The sequence below is a fragment of the Manis pentadactyla genome, chromosome 1 (genome assembly GCF_030020395.1).
Source record: "Manis pentadactyla isolate mManPen7 chromosome 1, mManPen7.hap1, whole genome shotgun sequence".
Taxonomy (NCBI): domain Eukaryota; kingdom Metazoa; phylum Chordata; class Mammalia; order Pholidota; family Manidae; genus Manis; species Manis pentadactyla.
In genome coordinates this window covers 184,801,134-184,827,322 of record NC_080019.1, presented here as the reverse complement: position 1 = coordinate 184,827,322, position 26,189 = coordinate 184,801,134, and the positions used below count along the sequence as shown (strand labels likewise).

Below are 26,189 nucleotides of genomic sequence, written 5' to 3'. Positions count from 1 at the left end.
TGGTCTCAATTTTGTAACATATGGCTTCAAAGGGGAAAAATCAACTATATAGATATAGATATATATACCTGTTTTATATGTGCCCAGACCAAACACCTAAATGTTCACAGTGATTAATGCTGGGTTGTGTGATTACAGGTAATTTGTACTTTCTTCTTTGTCTTTATTTTCCACAAGGAACCAGGGATAAAAAAAAAATCATGTTTAATTAATCAGAATTGAAAGGGGCAATTTTTTATATTAGCCCAGTTATTCTGATTAATAACCTCAAATATTCTAGAATGTTCCTGTGACTAGACTGGTTTAGAGAATTTTAGAACACTAAATACTTGGTCAAAAATACTTTAAAAATTATGTTTAAAATATTTACAGTTGATTGTAAGAAAAGCACTGATTTATATCAGATGATTTGTATTTATGTTCAAATAAATATGCCCCTTTGAAATCTAGACGATATCATTCTAAGCCTGATTATTAGAAACAAACTATTTGTTACTCCACATACTCTGAGGTACTTTAATTTAGTAGCCCTCTGATAAAAAGCTCATTCCTGATCTAGGAAAAAGCATTTCAGAGTAATTAATTAGGTAGGAGTACAATAGCCCTAGTACATTCCCTCCAGAGGGAAATTCAAGTTTCATTACATCACATTGGGCTTCAAATTCCAACTACTGCTCACAAATGTTAGTTTTTAATAGAATAAAATATCATCCTGTGGGTATGACACTTTACAAACCTGGAGAAGTGTTTCCAAAACAAGGATTTTTTTTTTATATTACTAAATATAAATGTTCTACAGGGAACTGAGTCATAGACTAGTTTCTCTAATTAAATTTTTAAGCTGAACTAAAGAATGCACTTGGAAAGCTAGACTTCTACATCAGAGCAGCAGTAATTCCAACTGAAAACCAGATTACATAACTGATAACACTTATCTTTATCTATTTGGTTTCACTAAAGTAGGGCTCAGATAAAATGCTAGAATATTCTAATCCCAGACTCCACAGCCAACTTTCCTGGCACTTCCTCATTCCATTGGCCTCTGATGTCTCTTCTCAGCCCAATGGGGCTTGAAAAGCTGGGCCAGCTCCAGACACTGCATAATAAGCAAGGTGAAGGCACCGAGTGTTTGGGTTGGTTTTTAATAAATAATCTGTGTTCAGTTCTTGTAGGAAGGTGGTTTAACAAGGAGATTCTCAGAGACTGTTTGATATGCTACCTAAGACATGCACCTGCAGCCTCACCATTTGATTCAAAATCCTCTGTCCCCTCTGAGATTTTCCTCCCTCCAGGGCAAAAGGAAGGTATAAGACTGCAAACTGGAGCTACTCAAAGTAGCTACCTGTCCCCCTGCTTCCTTCTTTAAGCCTGCTACCAAAAACATGTATGTGTCATATTTATATTTAGCTTAGTATTATATGGCTTATATTCACTAGTATATATATACACACACATATTCTTGTGTATATGTATGTGCACATATATATCCATACACACACAAGGCTCAGGCTTCTCATCTCATGGTGGGCTCGTAAAAGATGCCAGACCAATACACGCCTGGAGACTTGCAGTGCACTGTGACCCCAGCATATTGGAGAGAAGGGATAGGAGAAGCGCCTTCACCACCAGGCACCACACGAGGAGGTTACCATCCACTGCAAGCATCCCAGTTATGCCGAGGGCTTTAGGCTTTGGTTCATTCATCGCTGACTCATGATCTGATTAGCTGCCCATTAATATTTTTATTTGAAAGCCTTCAGTAGGATTCCAAACACTGAATTCTTTTCCTTAAGTGAGTCTGGTTTTACCATTGTCTGAGGGGTTTCCCAAAGTGCAAGATTTCCAGTGCTAAACTTAAGAGGGTCCTGGGATCACAGGAATGGCTGGTCACCCTAATCTGCAAACTCGAGACAAGAGTACCTACCACCAAAGGCCACTGTATGGAATAAATTATTTTGTGCAGCAAAGCATCTAGGACATAGCCTAGCAGATGGTACAAGATCCATAAATGTTCATTATAAACATTATCAGTATTACATTCTCATAGTCAAAGCAAAGAGCAAGCACTCCTTTCTTTCCTGTAGGTGTTTGGTGATTTGAGATGTCTGAAATCTTCATTCTGCTCCTGGTAGAGAAAGGAATCACTGGGATTCTGAACTTCGTCCTCTCATCCTTACACGGAGATCCTTAACTCAGTAAAGGATCAAAATGGCAAAGTAATGCAAGGAGGGAAATGAGAATGAATGAAATGGCTCTGAGAATGGGCGAGAGAAGCAAGCAGGACTGCAAAATATTTTGGCAGCAACTTGGCTTAGGAGACTGATAAACTTATTAAAAAATTATAGGCAAAGAGATAGATCCAAACCTCCATATATCTCCATGGGAAACTTCCAAAAAAATGTATGTTTGCAAATAGCAACTTTGGCCATCTGTTGCAGTATTGGTACATTTTTCTCTGGAAAGAGCTGAGGGTCCATTAACAGTCCCATGTCACTGCAAAATATTTTTCTGCTTGTGTCTGGTCACCTATCACTCTGATACCGAGGTGCCTTCCTTAACAAATCCCTGCAGAAGGCTCAGCTGTTCCAGGGCTGGGATTTTTCCCAAAGCGTGACAGCTAAACAACCTGCTCAATGTACTCACAGTCACACAGGCATACCCAGGAGCTGCAAGGGAGTGTGAGGGACAGCCCTTGAGAATTATTCCCAGCCAACTTGCACATTGTCATCCAGAAGGCTGTTGTCATGTCCTGGGAAGATTAAAGCATTCTCTGATCCACTCACTACATACTTACTGAGCACCTTCTCTGTCCCAGCTACTACTCTAGACACTGGGTGTACAGCAGTGAACTCTTCCTCATGAGGCTTACAGTCCAGTGGGGAGCTGAACAATGAACAAATACATCAGCACATAAAATTACATCATGGGCTCGGGTGATGTTATGAGTGGAATTGCATACCCCCAAAAGTTATATGTTTAAGTCTTATCTTAGTCCATTTAGATTGTTATAACAAAAGACCAGAGACTGGGTGCCTATAAACACCAGACATTGTTTCGTCACAGTTCTGAAGGCTGGAAGCCCCAAGATCAAGGCACCAAGCAGATTTGATGTCTGGTGAGAGCTCACCCCTGGTTCGTAGAAAACCATCATTTTGCTGTGTTCTCGCAAGAGTCAAGGGAGCTCTCTGGGGTTTATTTTATAAAACCACATAACCTCTTCTCTGCCCTCACATCTAAGCACCTCCCAAAGGCCCCACCTCCAAATACCATCAAGTTGGGTATTAGTTGATAACATATGAATTTGGGGGGACATATTCAGACTATAGCAAGTTCTAACCCCAGTACCTCACAACGTGACTTTATTTGGAGATGTGGTCTGTACTGAAGTTACCAAATTAGAGTGAGGTCATTAGGATGGGCCCTGATTTAATATGGTTGGGTCCTCATAAAAAGGGGAAATGCAGATACAGAGATGGACAACATAGAGAGAAGATAACAAAAGAGACACAGGGAGAAGACAGCCATCTACACACCAAGGAAGGCAGCCTGGAATAGATCCTTGCTTCACAGCCCTCAGAAGGAACCAACCCTAACACCACCTTGATTTTGCTTCTGGCCTCCAGAGCTGTGAGACGAATCTCTGCTGTCCCCATTTGCAGCACTTTGTTATGACAACCCTAGCAAACTATTACAGCACTTTGAGGAACGACAAGGCAGTGAAGGGGCAGAGCGTGATGGGGACAGAAGCATTTTAGAGAAGGTCATCAGGGCGAGGCCATGCTGACCCAGTTTCAAACAGCAGGGCCCAGTTGCTCACTGCACCAGCACCCTCCTCAGAGGGCTCCTTGGGTGGACAGAAGAGCTGGGAGGGTCCCAGGGCATATCTTCACACATGCACTCACACTTGACTTAGTATATTTAGATCCAAGTTAAATGGCTGCACTTCCCTAAAAGGTTTCATCTCCCTTGACATTTTTCCCCTTTCTCTTTCTTCTCAACCACCCACCACAAATTTCATCTATCGCTTTCCTGTGAAGAGATGATGGGACATGGAGAGAGCTGCCCCAGCAAGAGCAAGGTTTTTGAAAATCTATCTACACTCTAATATGCCCCATGCCCGCATGACCCAAGTCCAAGGTCATGGATGCAGAACCAGCCTGACTAGCCTGAGTGTAATCTGCAATTTTAGCCCAATTAGCACAGGTGTTAACATACACACATGACCCAAATCTTCATTCCAATAATGTACAAATCTCCATTAGGTCAGCAGAACTGACAGGGTAGGCAATGAAGCACTGTCTGTTAACATTTTGGGGGTAAACAACTCCTTTTAGAATCTCATGAATGTCATGGACCTTCTCCCCAGAAATATAATTATATACATACAATTTGTAGGGGTTCATGGACCTGCAAAGCTCATCTATAGTCCCTTCCCAGTTAGTGGAATCTAGGAAAATAATCTCTGCAATGGCAACAATGACCAGGAAACAAAGACAAAGAATAAACAGAGAGCAGGGAAAGATGGAAGAGGCTGCAAAATATACCAGTGAAAGAGGACTGATTTCCTTAATACATAAAAAGTGCCTATAAATCAATATGAAAAAGGTCAAAATCCCAGGAGAAAAATGGACATCAACAATAACAGAAATAATATTCAAATTGTTGTTGAACAAAAATATGCTCAACTCTCTCTAAATAAGAGAAACTATAAATAAAACGAGATACCATGTTTAATCTACCAGATTGGCAAAGATTAAAAATTTTGAGTACCTTGTATTGACAAAGATGTGGAAAGATAACCCCCCGCCAGGTAGATGTGAGTATAAACTGGGACAACCTCGACGGAAGGCAATTTGGCAATATTTATCAACAGTTAATACAGTCATGCTCTTCGACATAAGGCTAGGATTTTATCCCTCAGATATACTTGAAACAAAAATGTTCAAAATGATAAATGGGCACAGATACTTAACTGCAGCATAGCATGGGAATAACAAAATTTTACAAAAACAAAAATTCTTAATTGTCTTTAATTATTTAATTAGTGTCCAGTGACTTAAGCAGCATGGAATAGGTAAGTGAATATGCAACCTCCACACACTGAATACTGTATGCTAATTTAAAAGGATGAGGCAAGCCTGTAGTTTTGAGGAAAGATGTTCAAAACATATTGCTAAGTGAAGAAATATCCTGAACAGCATGTACAGTATAAAAATATGTCTCTCTATGCCCATACATTTGCAAACATCTATATGCACTTATATACATACAGAATGTCTCTGAAAGGTGACACAGGAAACTAGAAGCAGGGGTTGCCTCTGAGGAGAGGAACCGGCAGCTGAGGCACACAGGTGAGGGACAGAATTACCTCTTCATTATAAACCATCTTGAAAACTTTTGAGTTTTTTTCAACATAGTGATTCAACAATTATATACATCACAAATGTGCACCAAGGTAAGGATAGTCACATTTTTCAACACACAAAGATATTACATGTTATTGACTATATTCTTATGTTGTACTTGTCATGCCTGTCATTTATTTTATATTTGATATCTGTACCTCTTTATACCCTTCCCCTATTTCACCCATCCCCCCATACCCCTTCCCTATAGCAACCACCAGTTTGTTCTTTGTGTTCAAGTCTATTTCTGTTTGGTTTATTTTTTATATTTCACATATAAGTGAAATCATATGGTATTCATCTTTATCTGACTTATTTCACTTAGCATAATACCCTCTAGGTCCATCCATGTTGTCACAAATGGTGAGATTTCATTCTTTTTTATGGCTGAATAATATTCCACTGTGTATAGATGCCACTTCTTCTTTATTGATTCATCTATCAAAGGTTGCTTCCATACCTTGGCTATTGCAAATAATGCTGAGGTAAACATAGGTGTGCATGTTTCTTTCTGAATTAGTGATTTTGTTTTCTTTGGGTAAATTCCCAGAAGTGGAATTACTGGGTTGTATGGTATTTCTATTTTTTAGTTTTTTGAGAAACCTCCATACTGTTTTCCATCACATATTTACATTCCCAACAACTGTGGCTGCACCAATTACTTTCCCACCAACAGCATACAAGGGTTCCCTTTTCTCCACATCCCTGCCAATAACTGAAACCTGTGAATATTAAACCATGTATCTGTATTAACTACATCAAAATTTAAATGAATCCTAAAACACACAGAAATGATTAAAAACCAAAAAAAGGAAAAAAGAAAAATGCAGTAATTAGAAATTGCATAGCAAGGTAGGGGAGAGCAGGCACGGTGGAGGTGGTAAGGGGCTGTTCAGAGACGTCTCTGAGCCAGGTAGTCTTTCTGCCCTGCTCAATGTCCCGAGTCATTACTCCAGTGGACAATCATCCAATTTCCCACAATTCCTGCGACAGATCTTTCCCACCGCTCACGAGTGATGGGGGAGGGACACGGGTTGACAAGTTAGAATTTCGTGTTGGCACAAAGTTCTCCAGAGAAAGCACATAAAACACATAAGAGTATCCTGAAATTACCCACAAACACAACAGAGAGCTCCAAGAAGAGAAACATGATCCTAGAATATTCTCAGGTCACCAAGGGTGCCTGGAACACAGATTCTTCTGGTATGCCCCCATTTCAGGTTGAGAGGATGCACAACTGGGTCCGCAAGGTGGGGTGGGGAAGCTGCCCATTTTCTTTACAGAACCAGCCTGGACTCAGTTAGACCCCATCCGACCCTGTCACCCAGATTCCCCTTCAGGGCTGAAGAACTTCCTCCCCTGGCTGCTGCCACTGGCTCTCAGCTGTGAGCCGGCTGCAGGAACTGCCCTCAGCAAGTGTCTGAGGCCAAGACCCCTCCCAGGGCGGCCCCCATCCAACAGCAGGTCCAAGCTGAGGTTTAAAGGCCAGTCCCCCCACCCCCACTTGGACGCCTCTGAAGGGCCATCTCAGCTCCAGAGCTATCCGTGGCACGGCAGGCACTCCAGCGGAGACTGCAATGGGAGCTCAGCTTCTGCTCTGCACAGTGCTTTGCCCCTGTACCCCCAGAAGCACTGGCCCTGAGTATACTCCCTAAGACCACACTGGTCTCCCGTCCAAGGCATGCTTCTCAGGAAATCACCTGCCACACAATCCTAACAGTAAGAAGGTGTTGTGGGTTAAGTGTGTCCCAGAAAAAGATACATTCAGGTCCTAATCCTTGGTACCTGGGAATGTCACCTTATTGGACATGGGGCCTTTGCAGATGGAATCAAATTAAGATGAGGTCCTACTGGATGAGAGTCCACCCTTGATCCAAAGTCTGGTGTCCTTATCAAGAAAGGGAGATTTGGGGAGAGAGGTAACACTTGGAGGGAAGGCTAAGTGGAAACACAGGCAGACTGGACTGCTGCAGCTATATGACAGGGCCTGCCAAGAAGTACCAGAGCTGCAAGAGGCAAGGGAGGATTCTCCCTAGAGCCTTCAAAGGGGGTGTGGCTCTGCTGACACCTTGATCTTGGACTTCTGGCCTCCAGCTCTGAAAGAACAAATTTCCATTGTTTGAGGCCTCCCAGTTTGTGGTTATTTGTTACATAGACAACTTGTTAGCTGTAGAGAAGTGAAGGTGGGGGGAAAACTTAGGGCATTCCTCCACTTAGTTCATGTGACCAGAGGTTGTCACCTGCCCAGGGTGGCTGAAAGCATCTGGGGAGTAATGCATGAAAGACCCTGAATAAGCCACAGAATACTACACCACTGAGAGGGTCTTATGATAAAGGACATGCAGTCACCTTCTCCACCCTGGTACAGGTATCAGCCAGTCAGGTACTGTTCAGACCGCACGGTTCACCTCTCTCCTACTGGTCGCCTTACCAGCCAGCAGCACCACATAAGACAGGGTGAAATTCAATTCAGATCAGCACTTGACAGAGGCCAGAGCCAGACTAAGCAGAAGAAGAGGTTTCACCACCTCTCGGCTACAAGTAAGGCCGAGAGAGTAGGTCGCCGGGTTACCATAAATAATTGAGAGGGGGTGTATATCCCCAAGGTAAATGATACTTTGTGCCCAAACCACCTTCCCACAGAGGACGCCGGCCTGCCCACCTCCCAGGGCAGACACAGCTGCCACTCCCCACATGTTCTAGGATGATAAGCACTGGATGGAGGGCTGCCAGGCAGCATGCGGAACTGAACTCAGCCAGGGCGGGTGCCTTAATCCCTGCAGAGAAAATTGAGGGTTGGACTCCTCTTCGTGGACACCATTCAGCACTGTTGTGCCGACTCAAAGCACCCTTTGAAGTCCACGGGACCTGTGTATCAATGCGCACTCAGAACCAAGCCCAACGTGCCAATTTCCATCATTCACAAGTACTTCAAAAAGATGAGCCTGGGCAGGAAGTTCAAAAAGAACGCGTCCGCAGCTGCAGCATGCAATCTGGGAAATTATAGGCACTGCCTTGTCACACACGACATACTGAGCAGGTGCTTTTGCCAAACACCTCCTTCTTGCCAAGAAATTCCTGCTGAGGATTAATAGGAATTTCCAGTTCTTTAAGCATTTCTTGTTCTGCAGTTATTACCCCTAAATTTCTAGCACTTAAAAAATACAGGATTTAGCACCTGTTTGTTTCAGAAATACTTGCTAAAAACAGATCTGCCAAAAGGCCACCTCTAAAATTAGTCATATTTCCTGCTTTGCAAAACATAGTAAATTCTATTTTTAGTAACTCCTTCAACTCCAGGTATCTGGCGCTGTGTGCTCAATGCATAATTATTGGCAACTTGCTAAGCAGGCAACCCTTATTTTTAGCCCCGAAATAGCTCCAACAAAGTGAGAAACAGGCTTGCTTTTTTAAACCAAGGGTTAGAACAAGATACTTAAACATCCTAACTAATCATTTTATGTACCCAGCTGTGTACCTTAGAGCCTTAATCACAAAAGAAGGTAAATGCGTCATCAACTATTTTCCCCTTTTTTACAGTTTTGCCTATGAAACCTGCTCTATACCTGAGGTACACCTGTGCTTTACTCTCTGAGCCATCAACTACATTTTATCAGTTTTTTAAAAAATGTAAAATAACCTATTACGAGCCAGAGACTGGGTTTCTTAGTATCAGGGAACAAAGCAAGGGGCAGCAAACACAATCTATGGGTCTTTCCAAGTCAGTACTTGGTATTCCTGCTCAGCAACTTTGCTCTTTGTCTTCAACTGACAGAGAATACTTTTCAAAATCTGATTCTGTGATCATTTCATCTCCTGCAATCATCAGCTTACACTTAGTCAAACACACTCAGGTGACTAAGAACCTACTAATTAAGAGCTTCACGCGACCTTGTGAATTATTTTTCAAGCCACGTTCACAGAGATTGCAACAACTCCAAGCCAAAGCAAGACAGAAGTAGGTCTCACCCAAAGCCATCTTTTCTTTCCAAGCAGTAAAAGGGCCATCTAGATTCAAATGACTTTCAAACAAACTTGCAGAGGAAAGGCAGGCAAAATACTGTCCTCCAGGCAGTGATGGGGAAAGAAGCCTCTTGGTAAGATAGGACTGAAGCCTAGAATGAAAGTCAGGAAAAAGTGGGGGTTTTCTCATCTGGACTTAACAGTAATTCCCAGCAAGCCATGGAGGATTTCACCCAAATGTGCACTGAGTCAAGGCACAACACACACAACTGTAAAGCAGGCCAAACCTGGGAACCCCCTCTTCTTCCCTTTCTCCATGCACCCCTTCAGCTTTTTCATGAACTGATTCCCACTACAAACTCTCCTGGATCCTTCCATTCAGGGCATGGCATGAGGGGACAAACATTTCTTACTATTTCTTACTGCAGTATTCATGACTTAATTCCCCTCCCACTGTGATCTGTGCCCTTTAAAAAAGAAGAAAGTATGCACCCAAAAAGGTAGGGGGAAGTACTGAGTGAGGGGCCTTGCTGGGGAACTCACATCACCTACTGTGGGGGACACTTCATTTCCCTCCCACCAGGTCCTGTCACCGCACCATCTTCCCTTGTTCTGCTAACGTGAGGAGCCCTCTCCTAGGCGAAAACTCTCTTACTAGCTTACCATTTAAAGAGTAGAAAAGGCTGCAAATAGCGTAAGGTGGACTTCACCTTTGTTTTGGCCTCAGTAAAACAATATCCAGACTGTGAGTGGGGATGGGGACTCCTGAACTCAGCAGTCCTCAGGCAAAGCCATGCGTGCGGGATACTTTAATCTCTACAATCTGCCAAAACCCAAATCCATTAGTTAAAAGCATTAAAGGTGTTGGATTTGGGAGATAAAAGCTATGAATGACACCCATTATTTCTTTAAAGCTGGCAATTAAATGAACTAAAACCCAGATTTCTCCTGATAATGGCACTCCCAGAGCACTGACTCTCATGGCTGGAGAAGAGCTCATCAGAAAAATTTCCCCAACCTCATCCCCCCCAATAACTAGATTCAACCAATTAGTCCAGCACAATAACTTTACATCCAAATAGTTCCCATTGCTGAGATAAAGTGAGATTCATCACTCAAGAGAGATAAGATGGGAGAGAAACAGCCACGAACTCCAACGAGTGCAAGGGGCTCCACATTTGGACTCCTTTGGGGCAAGAACTCGCTGCATCCCAGTGTGCCCTGTGCGCCCAACACAGAGCTCCAGAACCCCAGCACCTAGAAGGGGCTGAGCTCTGAGTGCATCCTCCACTGTCAAACATGCACTGGTGAGGAGGGCAGACACAACAGCACGTAGGAAACTGGAGAGAAGCTGCAGCACTTGAGAAGCAGGGCAGGTGACCCAAATATGCTCCTAATGTTGGCCATTACGCTGTCGGTATAAAAACTGGTCTCTTTTTGCCAAGTTTCCAGAGGAAACAAACACAACCAGGATGAATCAAAGTTCTACCACCCATGCCAACGGGAATTTACACAGGGACAGAAAAGTGAGCACCCTGCAATTAGGCTGGCCTCCGGCACCCAGCGCCCTGGCCCACTGTATAAGTGGGCCAGCCCACTGAGAGCCCCAGGAGTAAAGTGCACCACGCTCCCTCTGCACTAGAATGAGGTTAGTTTTTTTTCTTCTTTGTAGAGTTACTCAATTAGTGAGTTCATCCTGAACACTCCCTTTTTACATGGAAATTCAAGCAAGAGGCACTTTTTCAACTCCTCACTCTAAACCCACTTACCGAAACAAAGGGGTATCCTGCCCAGAACAGCTGTAGGAATAGAGGACAAATGACAAGGATGATGGAGCCCTGCACTCAAATGCAAGGGGCTCCAGCAGACGCTGGGGAAACCAGGACGAAAACTAAAGCCAGGTAGCTGAGTCAGGGGACGGGAGAAAGGACAGCGTGCCCTGCAACCTGAGGTCCCACAGCAGAGCACTCCCAGGAGCTCCAGGCTGGGCCGAAGGGCAGACAGGAAGCCTGGAGCTTCCGTGTCCCTCCCTTGCTGCTGGTATCTCCCCTGCCAATGGCCCACAAAAAGGGGCTACTCCCCTCCAGCGCTGACAGCCCCCAAGCCTGCGGGGAGCCTTGAGGCAGAAAAGACCATGAGTTTGAGACTGAAGCAGTTCCAAGCTTAGGGCAGCTCGCAAGCTGGGCAGCCTCACTGCCTGGGGCGAACCAGTGTCCGGGCCCCTCACCTCCAGAGTAAGTCCTCTTGGCTTGCGTTTCTTCTCCCAAAGTACAGCTACTCGTGTCTCACCTGGCCAGGGTTCACAACCACCTAGCTTCTCACAAGGCTGAAGAGGGTGCCCCACCAGGTTTCTGGGGGTCTCCCTTTGCTTTCCCTTCTTCCAGAAAAACAAGGCATCGCTCACTCTCCAAAGTCTGAGGGTATCAGCGTGCAGTTCTGTACCTGCCAGAGCAGGGTCCTTACTGCAGCTCCCCTCGAGGGGCTGAGATGAATGGGGTAGGGCGCGAGAGGGGCAAAGAGGATGGGAATGAATGGCGTGGAGGGGTGCGTTATATCAGGAAGCAGAGCGGAGGGCGCGTGAAAACCCTCCTCTGAGCACGAAAAATTTCCCCAGCAGCCCCAGTCCACAGGTGGAGAATTCCCTGGGGTCCCCCCCCCCACCTTTTCTTAGCAGAGCACAGGATGGGGGGGAACTCAGACTGCAAGCTCTGCGAGCGGCTCTCCCACCCTCCCAGTAAGGCCCACGCACTCAGCCCAGGGTCCAGCCTCTCCGCTAATCCGCCGTCCCTACGCGCCCCGAGACCAGAACCGCTACCCACCCGCGCTGGTGACCGCCAGGCGGCGCCCTTCGAGAAGCAAAACGGTCGCGGAGGGGTAGCTAATAAACTGGCCGCCCGCCACCCCACCTTCGGCCCCCAGAGAACTAGCCCCAAACCTCCCCTCGGGAAAGGCCGGTAAACCAGCTGCCGGGGCCTGCGCGCGCTTTTGGCTCGACCCCTTTCAACCCGAGAGGAAAGGCAGGCGGAGGGGCTCAGGCAGCCGGACTCCCAGCGTAGTGCTCTCGGCAACTCCCCGCCGCCCCTTCCGCCCCGACCCCCAAGCCCAGGGCCCGGGCCGGGGCCCGGGCGGCTCACCTTCTCTCCGGTCAGCACGTGCAGCCCCTCGCGCACCTTGGCGAAGGAGCCCTCGCCCAGCTTCCTGCTGCCGATGAGGTAGTTGCCCACGCGCTTGTGGTGCTGGAAGTCCCGGAGCCGCTCGCGGGGCACGCCGCTCACCCAGGCGGGCAGGAAACTTCCCTCGCCGGCCGCCGCCGGCCTGGCCGCGTCCTCGGCGCCACCGCCGCCCCCGGGCGCCGCCGGCTCCCCCAGGAGCCCGTCCCCCGCCGCCGCCGGCATCGCGTTCGCCCGCGGCCCACGCGACTCCGGCCCGACTCCCGCGCTCGCAGCTCCTCCTCCTCCCTGGCCGCCGGGCGCCCCCGGCTCCGCCCGCCGCCGCCCTGGGCCCGGTCCCGTCTCCCGCGCCCCTGGCCGCCGCCGAGCGCCGCGCGCAGACAATAGCGGCCGCCCAGGCGCCGGGGTGCCGGGGACCCGCCCCCAAGAAGTTCTTCGGAGGGTCGCCCGGGCCCCTTTCCGGACACCGGGAGCCCGCCCCGGATCCCGTCCGGGTGGCTGATGACAGTCGCCCCGCTCGGGTGCGCGGGCAGCTGCGCTGGCCGGGGAGGGGCGGCGGGGGGCGCGGTCCGGAGCCGGGGTCCCGGGGCCGGGCGCGTTCGCAGCCTCCGCTCTGGCCGCCGCCTGCTGGACCGCGCGGGCTTGGGTCCGGCTCGCTCGATCCTAGCCCAGCGCCGGGCGGCCGCTCCTGCCCGAGAGCAGCGCGCAGCGAGCGGCAGGCGCCCTCTGGAAGGCAGCAGAAGAAAGCCACATTCAGTTTGAATTCGCAGAAATTTAATCCGGTCGCGGGCGGCGGGAACAGATGCGAGCTCCACTCCACAGCCTGTGCACTTTCAAATCCCTCGTAGCCCCTCCTTCCCCGCGCGCAACAGCCAAACTCGACCCTCGCTGGAGAGGGGAGGGCCTCGGGAGGGGAGCGGCGGAGCCACCTGAGCGCCGGACAGGGGGCCCCGCGCAGCCTCCGAGACGCGCGCTCCCGGCCTGCGCCTCTCGCCTGGGTTCTGGACTTGGGCTTTCTGGACCGTTCGGCGATGAAATCCCCCGTCAGCCGCACCCACCTGGTGCAGCAGGGAGGGAGGGAGGCGCCCTCGAACCAGGGGACTGTGGGTTAGGTGCCGGGTGTTCAGCCCAGGGCCTGGCACACAGTAGGGCCTACGGACCGTGGGTGCACTGACAGATGGACGGATGGACGGAAGGATGGGGAGGTGACGGAGCGTCTACCCGTGCTCGCACGCAGACCCGGTTGCTGTGTTGGAGAAGAAGCAGCCTCAACAATAATAGTAGCAGCTGCCGCGTAGGAACCGGGGCGTCTGCTGCCTCTGCCTGTGCGTGTACACCTTCGTCGCCTTCCACTGAAATGCCGGTGATTGCAGGAGGTGGATCAGTGCTCCCTGCTCCTGAAGGCTTTTGTTCTGTGCGCTCAGTGACTGTGCGCATCCCTCATAAACAAGTGCAGCTGCCCTGACGACTCGGATCTTCCCCAGGATGCCCAGTGTCTCCTCAAACCAAAAATAAAGAATCTCGCGAGGGAGACGCTAGGGGGTAGGTAGGGAGAGGCATTTACAAAATTCTACCTGTTGAGCAGCCAGATAAAAGGCGCCGGCGTTTAGTGCATACTTAACCCCTGGTATTAAAACATCAGAGTTGAAAGAGAAGATTCGCCCGCCCTCACCAAGTTCCTTTCATTATGGACTCCTCAGTAAACAAGTGTGGCGCCATTCCCATCAAGGTTCTGAGATGGGGAAAGGGGCAGGGGGAGGTGCACAGCTGTCTTTAATCCAATGTCTTAGAGGCTCTCTGACCCATCTTAAAAGTGACCCAGAGAAACGCCTATTTTAAATAGATCCAAATTTAAATGTGCTATAATCAACTACTCACACGTTACACGTCGCCAGTCTAGTTATTGTGATTGCTTTGTTTGCTACAGTCTGCTCATTGTTCCCATTTTCCAATATTAAAGATACACTTTCAAGTGGTTTTCTTGCTGTATGTACTTATGGGATTTCTTTGCCATCCCACCCCCACGGTTTCTGCAAGGCCAAATTGATCACTCTAATATCTCTGATTCAATAATCAAGTTTTAACATGGTAACATGTATGACCAGCACAAGGCCTGAGGGGCGAATGTTCAACAAATGTCTAATGAATGAGGAATAGGGAACTCAGCAGTCATAACCATTCTGAATCTTCTATCAGAAAAGCTTTTGCAATTTCCGTAGTGTTGTATTTATTAATAGAGTATGGCTTTTTTGAATTTTAGGACTATTAGCTTTATCTGAAAATGTAAAATTCCTTTACTATGGTGTAAGGCAAATTTCAGAGACTGTTCATCAGCCTAACTTTACGGCAAAAAAAAAAAAGCTTGGGGCACAAAAATGGTAGAAGACATTTACAATGAAATAGAGATTTTTTTTTCCTTTAATAATCCTCCCAGGGTGGAGGTCAGGAAAGGGGTGAACAAGACAGAAAATCCAGGCCCCTTAAATATTTTTCAAGCCTGATGCCTGGGTTTGATTCAAGTTCACTGCTAATTCCATCAGCTGGGATGAATGCCAAAGAGAAGTCCAAATCCTAAACCTCGCTGGGCTTAGTAACTGTTTTTGAACTACAGGTCCTGTTGTCTGAAACAGCCATGTTTAATGAGGTATAACTCCAGAAACACCTTTATGCAAAGACAAATCAGTACGTAAAACAAAATTGTCCTCGTAATAGATATGCAGAAAACATCTGGTTGAAGCAGGAGTCCAGCATTGAAGATTCTCTACTAATCATCCTAAACTATATTTCTTATTCTTCTGTGGGGGTCTGCCTGGGCACTACACTTCAGCTCTTTCTCCAGAATTGGGCTTCCTCGCCTCTGACCTTTGCATATGCCACACTCACTCCTAATCTGCTGCCTCAGACCTATATCGATCAAGGACAGATGTTTTCCTGTCCCAAACAGCGCCCCCCATTCAAAGAGCTATAAGAAGCTGATCGCTCCTCCATTCTCTCTCACTGTATTATCATTCATTTCACATTCTCTTAGGTCCTATATTACTATGAATGTCTTCTCTTTTAGCGTCATTGATAACCAGAGCTGTGTCTTATTTTATATTTTATTTGTCCTAGAGCACTTAGCACAATACCCAAGACATATCATCGTTCAGTAAATATTTGTTGAACAAATGATGAAAGTGGTTGTTCACTGATTCTCCACTGAGTGGAATTTCATTGTACCTGACATCAGACCCCACTTGTCCTGGGGGAGGACATTTCTCATAACTTTCTAAAAGCATTTGCAGTTAGGTTGTTAGCTGCCTTTGAGGGTCAACAAATAAAACCATTTGTCTTGTCAAAGGCGAGCTACCCTCTAACTTGGATGAGTTAACCCTTTAAACAGCATTATCAATTACAGCGGGCTGGAAATCCTGCAAAAAGCTTTCTCAGTTGACTTGTACCAGCTGCCTCCTTCCTCCCCATCTCCTTCCCCATCTCCTCCCTCCATATGGCTGGGAGACTGTCTATGTGCTCCCACAGAATGCCAGCTAAGGGACCCAGCTGGAGGCAGTCAAAGACAATTAGAAGTAATCAGGCTGGCATGGCCAGGAAATGAAACTTGGCGAGAGGGGGTTAGGCTGGCAGAAACTGACTGGTGCCTGGAAAAGGAACACATAGCAGAGCAAAGAGAGCAGACAGGAATAAACTTTGCCTGGACAACATTCTGTGAACTTTTCTCATTAATTCTCCCCAAACAAAGCTCCCAGTAAGCAGGACTTACACCCAGGTCCCCAGAGTCCACCACTGTCCTTGCTCAACACCCAGCTGTTGTGTGTGCACGAAGGAAAGGCTGAGGCAGGGGGGATTGCTCGGTCATAAGGACTGCGTGCTGCAGCAGCCTGGTCTGGGGCTGGAGGCAGACTTCCGCAACACCCTGGAATGAAGTCCTTCTCTAAAACTGAGTCCTGTCTCATCACCACTCTCTGCCTCAGTTTCCTTCATCTGTAAAACCAGGATATTAAGGAAGTATGTGGATTACCTGAGCTATGCACATAAACCCAGCAGCCCAGTGCCTGGCACTCACAAGGTCAAGTGAATTTTAGCTCTCACTCCTGTCGGTGCTCTCACCATCACAACCCTGAGAGAAGTCACTGGAGAGTGCCCCAGGAATCCACAAACACAACTGTCCCTGGTATGCACACCACCCCTGCTCCTTTCCTAGGGCTTTACCCAAAGTCACCCCAAAATCTAAAAGAGTCACCCTTTCCTTCCTCTGCTTCCTGATCCTCAGATTCAACACCTCAGCAAGTCCTACAGGCTCTACCTTCACAACACACCTGAATGTAACCACTGCTTGCCACCCCCACCTCTGTCACCTTCTTCAAGCCACCATCCTCTCTCAAGGCCTAACTGGTGTCCCTCGCTTCCACAAGAAAGTCAAAATCATCTCTTAAAAATGGGAGTCAGATCATATCACTTCCCTGCCCCAAGCTGTGTAGCAGACCACCACCTCAAAAACATAGGCTCCATCCTCATCCCTGAGACCGGCGATACCTCCCTCACACTCTTCCTGCCAGCCGCCAAGCTCTTTCCCACTTCACAGCCTCGCCCTTGCTGTTCCCTCCTCCAGGAGCACACCTCTGGAACCTTGTGTGGTCTGTCCCTCACCTCATTCAGGGCTCTGCTCTCTCTCTCAGAGCTGTCCTCTCCCCCCCACACCCTGCTCGATCCTCCCTCCTGCCATTCATCAGCAGCACAGAGGACTACACAGTAGTTCATGTGTACACTGTCTGCCTCCCTAGAATTTAAGGTCCAAGAAGCAAGGACTTTGTATCCCAGACCCTGTGCACACCTGGCATACAGTGGGTGCTCAGCAGTGCCTGTGGAACCTCACTCATCTCAACTCTTGCTCCTCCCCGGGCGGGAGGGGAGAGAGTCTACAGGCTTCATGTGGTGTGGCACCTGGAGAGTGATGGAGTGTGGATGGTGGCACTGAGCCTGCCCTCCTGCGACTGCTTCCCTGCAGCCCTGAGTTGATGTCCAGGAAGAGAAATATGCATTCTGCAAGCAAGAGGCTGATGGCGGCCCCAGGAAAGGCAAACTCTTATCATGGTTGTAGATAGACCCCAAGAGCCAAATGGCATGTGTCCCCCACCTCCCAGCCACAGGGGAGCCCAGGGCTTTAGAAGTCCACATCTTGGGGTTTGGACCCTTCTTCCAAATTCCGGATCGAGGCTATTGAAAGAATGGAAGTGAAAATATTCTATAGCAAAAGGCCTCACGCTTACTCCTCTGGACTGTTTCTCCTTGAATGCATTTGCATTTGGAAGCGGCTTCCCACCTTATGTCAAGTCACACCAACATCATCCCTGTGGCCTATGAGGCATCTCACCCTATGAGGGACCTGTGCCCCTTCCCTTTTCTGCTTCACTTCTGTGAGCTCATTTCCTCTATCCACCCAGCCAGGCTGGCCTGCCTGCTGCTCCCCCATGTGCCCGGCCTGCTGCCACAGCAGGAACCATGTCATCCATTCCCTGGAATAGCATTCTCCCAAATATCTGCACAACTCCCTCCCTCCTGATTTTGGGGCCTTGCTGCCACCCTCCCTGTGAGTCTATGTCTGATCTTTTCACTTAGAATGAAAACTTCCCCCAGACTACCACCCCTCCCAAACTCCCTATGCCCCTTCTCTGCTTTGTTTTTCTTCACAGCACTTAACACCACATGACAAATCATGTATTCTCCTTATTTATTTTGTTTACTGTCTCTCTCCCTCCCTAAAATGGAGGATCCATGAGGGTAGGATTTTTGTTAAGTGCTCTGTGCATGGCGCCCAGCACACAGAAGTACTCAATACAGATTTGTTGTTGAATGAAGTTGTCAGTCACAGGGTCTCCCGTGGCAGAAGAGGGGACCATAATAAATGAGAACATAGGAAAAAGAAACACAACAAAACTGGGTTCTGCTGGAGGAAGCATGCATCATAAAGACATATTTGAAAAAAGCTATCGATATTCCTGCCACAAAGATAAACTTCTATAATAAGCTCCACTTTTGCATTATGGCTGAAAGTTTATTATTAACGCTAAGATTTGAAATGTTTTGGTTCCGTTTATGGGTGCTGACACCTGTCCATTTCTTGCCGGGGACTGGGCAGACCTGATCTGCACTGGGACCTGCAGTGTGAGCATACACAATGGGCAACGCCAAAACATGACCAGTGGGTGGGGATATGGCAAGAGGAAGGCCACTCTGGGACGGAGCTTACTCAGCAGTCCCAGGGCTGGGCCTCAGGCAGCCTGGTGGCAGAAGCCTGCTCTGGGCTTCAGGTGGCCTGACTTAAAGAAGAAGAGGCCGGCACCCTGTGCTGCTTGACTGAGCTCTGCTTTCCCTCCCCTAAGGATATGGGGCCCCAGAAACCACAGACAGGAAGCCAGTCTGGAAACCAGAACCTCCCTCACCAGCTGGCTCTGTGACCCTGAGCGGGGCACGCATCACCCTTGAGCATCAGTTTCTCTCCATCTGTAGATGGAATGACTCCTCTCTTTCACCCTGGTTCCCAGGACCGTTGCCAGGATAAAATGAGGCAAATATACACGAATGTGCCCCAAAATAGAAACTGTTTTTCTCATTGTTGTCTTAAGTCAAAATGGAAAGTGTCTGGGACACAAATTAGAAAACTATGAATTGAAAATAAAATGAAAAGTGAATGGTTGAAATATGTCACTGCTCAGCGCCTCTTCCATTTCAAGGTGAAGGCTTTCTGGTGAGCACTGAAATGGGTATATATATCCTTACACTTTTGTGCCCTCTGTCATAGGCCCATTCACATGCCCCTGCCCCAGGCCTCCTGAACCCTGATGGTCCAATATTTCTCCTTCCAGACCCCTGACAAGCCATTTGTTACTGCCAATGAGTGTGTGTCCATAGACAGATGGGTGGATAGATGATAGAAGTTCTCCACCTGGACCAGGGGGACAGTCAGGTGCACCACTGCAGCTCCCCGCCTCCACGAAGGAATCCCCGTCACCGTTTGCTGTCTTTAAAGCCAATCCTGTGGCAGCTGTGCGCAGTCACTGTCTGTTTTGGGCTTGTACCCACAGACCCCATCCAGGAACGAAGCTCAGGCTTTTCCACTTCCAGCAGTGTGTCATCAGGGACCCCTTTCCAAATGTGGCCACAGGTGTGAGCTGATAGAAAAGGTGCTGGCACAGCAAAGATGCAGGTCATGGAGTCTGAGCTACCTGCTTGGAGGGCGGGCTTGGGCTCTCGGGCCCTCTTCATGTTCAGTCCCAGAGGCGGGGCTTCTGTCCTACAGTGGATGCGGCCCAGCCAGTCTCTGACTGGATCCAGCCTACAGTGAACAGTTCCGGAGGTACGGCCACTTGGCATCTGTGCCCAGGTGCTCTCTCTCTATCAGGGTCTCAGCACCAGGAGCTCTTTTTCGAAGAATGTGAAGTTCTCCACTGCAAACACCATGGCCTTGCTCCAGAATGGCTTTATGATTCTCCCACTGGGACTCACTGTAAACTGCACATGGCGGCCTTTGCGCACCGCGAGCCACCACTGTCTCTAGTGACCAAAGGTCTGCTGGCTCATGTGAACTAAGCAGCAGGGACACTTGCACTACAGCCTGGCTCTCCCCTAAAATCCCCCTCTGGGCCTTACAGCCTGCAGCCTTCTGTGTAACCCAATGTATGGGTCAGAAAAGTATTCCCACTTATGGATTATGCCACCTCAGAAACTGTAGGGCCTACCAGCATTGTGCTTCCCTCATCACGGTGGGAGATGTGAGATGCAGTCATTTGTCCTTGGTTTTGGAGGGCTTGCTCTAGCATGCTTCAGACCCCTAGACCCCTCCAACGATGTGGCAGGCCTCTGCACGGGGGTTTATGTCCCACGATCTGGAGCCCATGTGTCTCACAGACACGTCCAGCACACTGGCTGCTTCTTCCTCATCTATGTGATTGGCGCCATTCTGCAGGATGTCCAGCTGGTCCATTTCTCTTCAGATTATAGAGAGCAGGAGAGTTAATATAGCCCAGAGGGAATCTGTAAATACATACTATTGCCTGTTCTAAGTGAAGGCAAATGGTTTCTTTTACTCCTTTCTTAGTGTGATGGAAAAGAAAACAGATCAAGGAGCACATACCATGTACTAAAGCTCCGTTCATCTGCTTGAGTGAAAATACTGTACCAGAATACCATACAGTACCGGTACAGTAATTTGTGTTGCTTCTGGCGGAGTTTGTGGTGATCCACTGTTGTTGTCCAGGACCCAGTGGCTTTTGCAGGGGCCAGGCTGGTGAATTACATAGAGATACGCTGGGGACATCATATCTGCATCCTTTAAGCCCTTAATGGTGGAACTCATCTCTAGTATTCTCCCTGGGGTGCACAGGTGTCTCTCAGTTTTAGGGCCTTCCACCCAGCCTTCTTTACAATATCTCTCACCCCACAGGCCAAATAATGCAAGGGCTGTGAAAGGTACTGGATGTCCATTCTAATCATACATTTGGGAACTGTGGAAACATCACTACATGTGTCCGTGGACGTGGTGGACCCACTGTGAACTTGACCTGGGCCAAGGCTGCCTTTATTATCTTGTCCCCACATGCCCCCACAGCAGCAGGCAGCCATGATGAAGCTTTAGGTTTCTGGATATTAATTCAGACCTAAACAGTCTTTGATGTGTTTGGTATTTCCCTGTATTAGTTATCTATTACTGTGCAACAAATTACCCTAAAACAGTGACCTAAAATAGCAAAAATATTCATTTATCTTACAGAGTTTCTGTGGATCGAGAATTTGGGAGTGGCTTACCTGGGAGATTCTAGCTCAGTGTTTCTCATGAGGTTACAGTCAAGATATGGGCTGGGGCTACAGTCAGCTGAAGATGAAGTTGGAAGATCCCATCCCGAGATGCATTGCTGGGAAGTTCATGCTGGCTATTGGCAGGAGGTCTCAGTTCTTTGCCACATGGAGCTCTCCGAAGGGTGGCTTGAATGTCCTCATGACCAGGCAATGGGATTCCCCCAGATGCAGTTGTCTTTAAGGAAGGACAAGGCAAAGCTTCAATATCTTCCACAGTTTTATTGAGTTTTAACTGACAATTAAAAATTGTATATATTTAATGGATACAACTCGATAATTTGATAAATGTATACATTGTGAAATATTTACCACAATCAAGTTAATTAACATATCCCTCCCCTCACATAGTTATTTTGTGCTGTGTGTGTGGTTGAAAACACCTAAAATCTACCTTTTTAGCAAATTTCAAGTATACAATACAATATTGTTAACCATAGTCACAATGTTGTACATTAGATCTCCAGAACTTATCTTGCATAACTGAAACTTTGTACCATTTGACCAACATCTCCGCATTTTCCCCTCCTCCCAAACCCTGGTAAGCACCACTCTGCTTTCTGTTTTTTATGAGTTTGACAGTTTTAGATTCCACATATAAATGAGATCATGCAGTGTTTGTCTTTCTGTATGTGGCTTACCTCACTTAACATAATGTCTTCGGGGTTCAGCCATGATGTCACAAATAGCAAGATTTCCTTCTTGTTTATGGCTAAATAATATTTCATTGTTTATGGATGAAGAAATGCAACAAATAATGAAAATACATTTTCTTTATGGCTAAATAATATTTCATTGCTTATGGATGAGGAAATACAATAAATAATGACAATACATTTTCTTTATTCATCCATGATAGACATTAAGGTTATTTCCATATCTTGGCTAATGCTAATACTGTTGAAATGAACATGGGGGTACAGATATCTCTTCAAGATAGTCATTTCACTTCCTTCAGATATAACCCAGAAGTGGAATTGCTGGATCATGAGGTATTTCTATTTTTAATTTTTTGAGGAACTCCCATACTGTTTTCCATAGTGGCTGCACCAATTTACATTCCTATCAACAGCTCACAGGGTTCCCTTTTTTCCACATCCTCACCAGCACTTGTTATCTTTTGTCTTCTTGATACTTGCCATTCTAACAGGTGTGAGGTGATATGTCATTGCAGTTTTGATTTGCATTTCCCTGATGATTAGTGAAACTGATAGCCTTTTATTTCATATGGCTGTTGGCCATTTGCATATCTTCTTTTGAGAAATGTCTATTTAGGCACTTTGCCTGTTTTTTAATTGGATTATCAGAGGGGTTTTTGGCTACTTCATTGCAAGAGCTCCTTATATATTTTGAAGATTAACCCCTTATCAGATACATGGCTTGCAAATATTTCCTCCCATTCTGTAGGTTGCCTTTTCATTTGTTTATTGTTTTTGTGCTGTGCAGAGGCTTTTTAGTTTGAGTCAATCCCATTTGTCTATATTTTGCTTTTGTTGCCTGTGCTTTTGATGTCAGATACAAAAAATCATTGCCCAGCATGTTATACCCTATTTCCCAGGAGAGCACTCCCAAACTGCTAGGCAGTTGCTTATCCAACTTCATGTTCTATTCCCCCTGATCCAGCACCTGAGAATTCTTTTGATCCAGCTCCTTCCATTCTTCTTTTGGCTCTGTTACGATGTAAGCTAGGTCCTGCAGCTCCTTCAGCATGTCGTCTCATTGCTCCCCTACTCAGACCAGCACTTCACCAGCTGTGTTATACTACGACTTAACCCTAGCTACCGGACTCTTGGCCAAGAGGGGACATTGGTCCAAGGCCTCTCTATCATCCTCAAGCAAGGGGGAAATGCTAGCCCTAAACAGGGAGATGACACAGCAATAGTAAAGATAACTGAGTCCTCCATCACCATGGTGGATGTGAAAAGTAAAAGAAATGTGAAAACTGAATGCTGTTTCCAAAATTCAAAATACCAACTAATCTCGAAAGAGAGTCACTAATAAGCACACTGAAGCTTATATAAACAAATCTAAATGCATAATAGCAAATTCAGAGTCCAAACTTGCACCAAAAATGTATTAAAGATTTCCAAGAGGTCTGCCTTAATTTAAGTAAAAATGATAGCTTTTTGATGATGCAGGACACAGTACAAAAGAAAACAGGCCCAAAATAAAGCTTTGGTGACTGATCAATGGTGTGCATTCACCTCTAAGAGAATGATGAAGACTGCCAAGGATGAAAAACCCAAACACCAAGGTAAAAACAAAAACTAGATGAAAATATGCTAAGAGGAAACACTGGACTTTTTAATTTTTTTTGGCCATTTAATCCTCAGGAGAAAAGAAATGTGAGGAGAAGTTATTCATAAGTTGAGGTAGTGGTGGAGTATTTCTATTTCAATTTATTTTTGCTGTCCATGAGTTTCTGGGCTTTCTGGAATTTTAATGAAGAATAAAGATCCCTTAGAAATATTTTTCATAATTTCTGCAAACTCTGAACAGGATCAGACAACTCTGATGTGGACCTGAGACCTTGTGTGAGGATTATGGAAACATCTGGAACTTTCCACAGGTGGCAGGAGACTGAGTTGCAGTGTTTCATGGTATTATATGTTATGTATATTACCTATCAGTAACAGGGTAAACTTCCTTCCAAAGGGACTTCTGGACACCATGAAAATGTCAGGAAATAATACAAATACTCCTAGAGGCAAATAAGGAAGCAAGATTTGAGCCCATTATCACAAACTAAAGCATGTAAAGCTGTGCCTGGACCATGATTCAAACTATTTCAAAGAATTCCTCATGATGCCAGAGGTCACATAACTGACACACAAAGAAGACATGTTAAAAGGGCAAGAACTTAGAAAGGAAACCCCTACTGAACAAAGATCTCGATACTATTCATTAAAGGCTGGCATCAGTAATAGTGACAGTGTCATTGAAAATGAACCCTGCTACAAGGTAGTAATCTGCTGCTGTTATAGTACCACCAAAGAAAATTACTATAGATCATCTCAATAGATGCATAAAAAGCACATGACAAAATTCAATATCCGTTTGTGACAAAAACTCTCAACAAACTGGGTATAAAGAGAATGTATTTCAACATAATAAGGGACATATGACAAGGTCACAGCTGATACCATACTCAATGGTAAAAACTAAAAGCTTTTCCTTTAAGATCAGAAGCAAGACAAGGATCCCCACCCTCACCACTTTTATTCAACATAGTATTGGAATATAATACTAGCCAGAATAATAAGCAGGAAAAGAAAAGCATCCAAATCAGAAAGTAAGAGGTAAAACTGTCTCTATTTGCAGATGGCATGATACTCTATGTAGAAAATACTAAAGGCCCCTCCAAAAAACTGTTAGAACTACTAAACAAATTTAGTAAACTTGCAAGATGCCAAATCAATATATAAAAATCAGTTTCATTTCTACATACTAACAACAAACTATCAGAAAGAGAAATTAATAAAATCCCATCTACAATTGCATCAAAAAGAATAAATAGCTAGGAATAAATTTAACCACAAAGTGGATGATTTGTACATTGAAAACTCTATGACACTGATGAAAGAAATTGAAGATGACATAAATTAATGGAATTATAGTCCATTTGGATTGGAAGAATTAATATTATTAAAATGTCTATATTAGCCAAAGGAATCTACAATTCAATGCAGTCCCTATCAAAATTCCAATACCATTTTTCACAGAGATAGAAAACAATTTTAAAATTTGTATACAACCACAAAAAAATCCAAATAGATAAAGGCAACTTGAGAAAAAGAACAAAGCCAGAGGTATCACGCTCTGAGATTTCAAACTATATTACAAAACTATAGTGATCAAAACAGTACGGTGTTGTCATAAAAGCAGGTACATAGATCAGTGGAATAGAATAGAAAGCTCAGATAAACCCATGCATGTATTGTCAATTATGGAAAGGAGCTAAGAATATGTAATGGGGAAAGGATAGTCTCTTTGATAAATGGTGTTTGGAAAACTAGACAGCTACATGCAAAAGAATGAAACTGGACCTCTTAGTTTACACCATATACAAAAATCAATTCAAAATGGATTAAAGACTTGAACATAAGATCTGAAACCATAAAACTTCTAGAAGAAAATGTAAATGGTAAGCTCCACTTACCACTGAAATCAGTCTTGGCAATGATTTCTTCAATTTGACACCAAAAAACAAAGGCAATAAGAGCAAAAAATAGACAAATGGGACTACAGCAAACCAAAAATCTTCTCTAAAGCAAAGAAAACTATCAACAAAATGCAAAGCAACCTATGAAATGGGAGAAAATATTTGCAAATCATATAATCTGATAAGTATAATATATCTAAAATACGTAAATAACTCATACAACTGAATAGAAAAGAAAAAGCCAATCTGATTTAAAAATGGGCAGAGGCAGAACTAAATAGGCATTTTTTTCCAAAGAAGACATACAAATGGCCAAAAAGTGCATGAAAAGATGCTCAATATTGCTAATCATTAGGAAAATGCAAATCAAAACCACTACCTTATGATCCAACAATTCAACTTCTGGGTGTATATCTGAAGGAAATGAAATGAGTATCTTGAATATACATCTCCACCTCCATGTTCATTGCAGCATTATTTACAAAACCCAAGTTATTACAATACCAAGACATATACACGTATATATAATCATATAAATGTGATATGTAATACTTTATCACATCGACATTATATATGATATATTATACATCATATATATATATATATATAGTGTGTGTGTATGTATACACATATATATAT

The 26,189-nt window shown here is 45.6% G+C and overlaps 1 protein-coding gene across 2 annotated transcripts in view; it reads right to left on the bottom strand.

Annotated features, from left to right (window-relative positions):
- The window catches only part of HUNK (hormonally up-regulated Neu-associated kinase), a 112,242-nt gene extending 99,443 nt beyond the window's left edge, over positions 1 to 12,799 (bottom strand). For both annotated transcript variants that reach the window (XM_036880267.2, XM_057504031.1), the window contains exon 1: positions 12,503 to 12,799. In XM_036880267.2, coding sequence (XP_036736162.1) covers positions 12,503 to 12,763 — 261 coding nt within the window. In that variant the 5' untranslated portion in view covers positions 12,764 to 12,799. The remainder of the gene's footprint in view (positions 1 to 12,502) is intronic.
- Between the last annotated feature and the right edge of the window lie 13,390 nt (positions 12,800 to 26,189).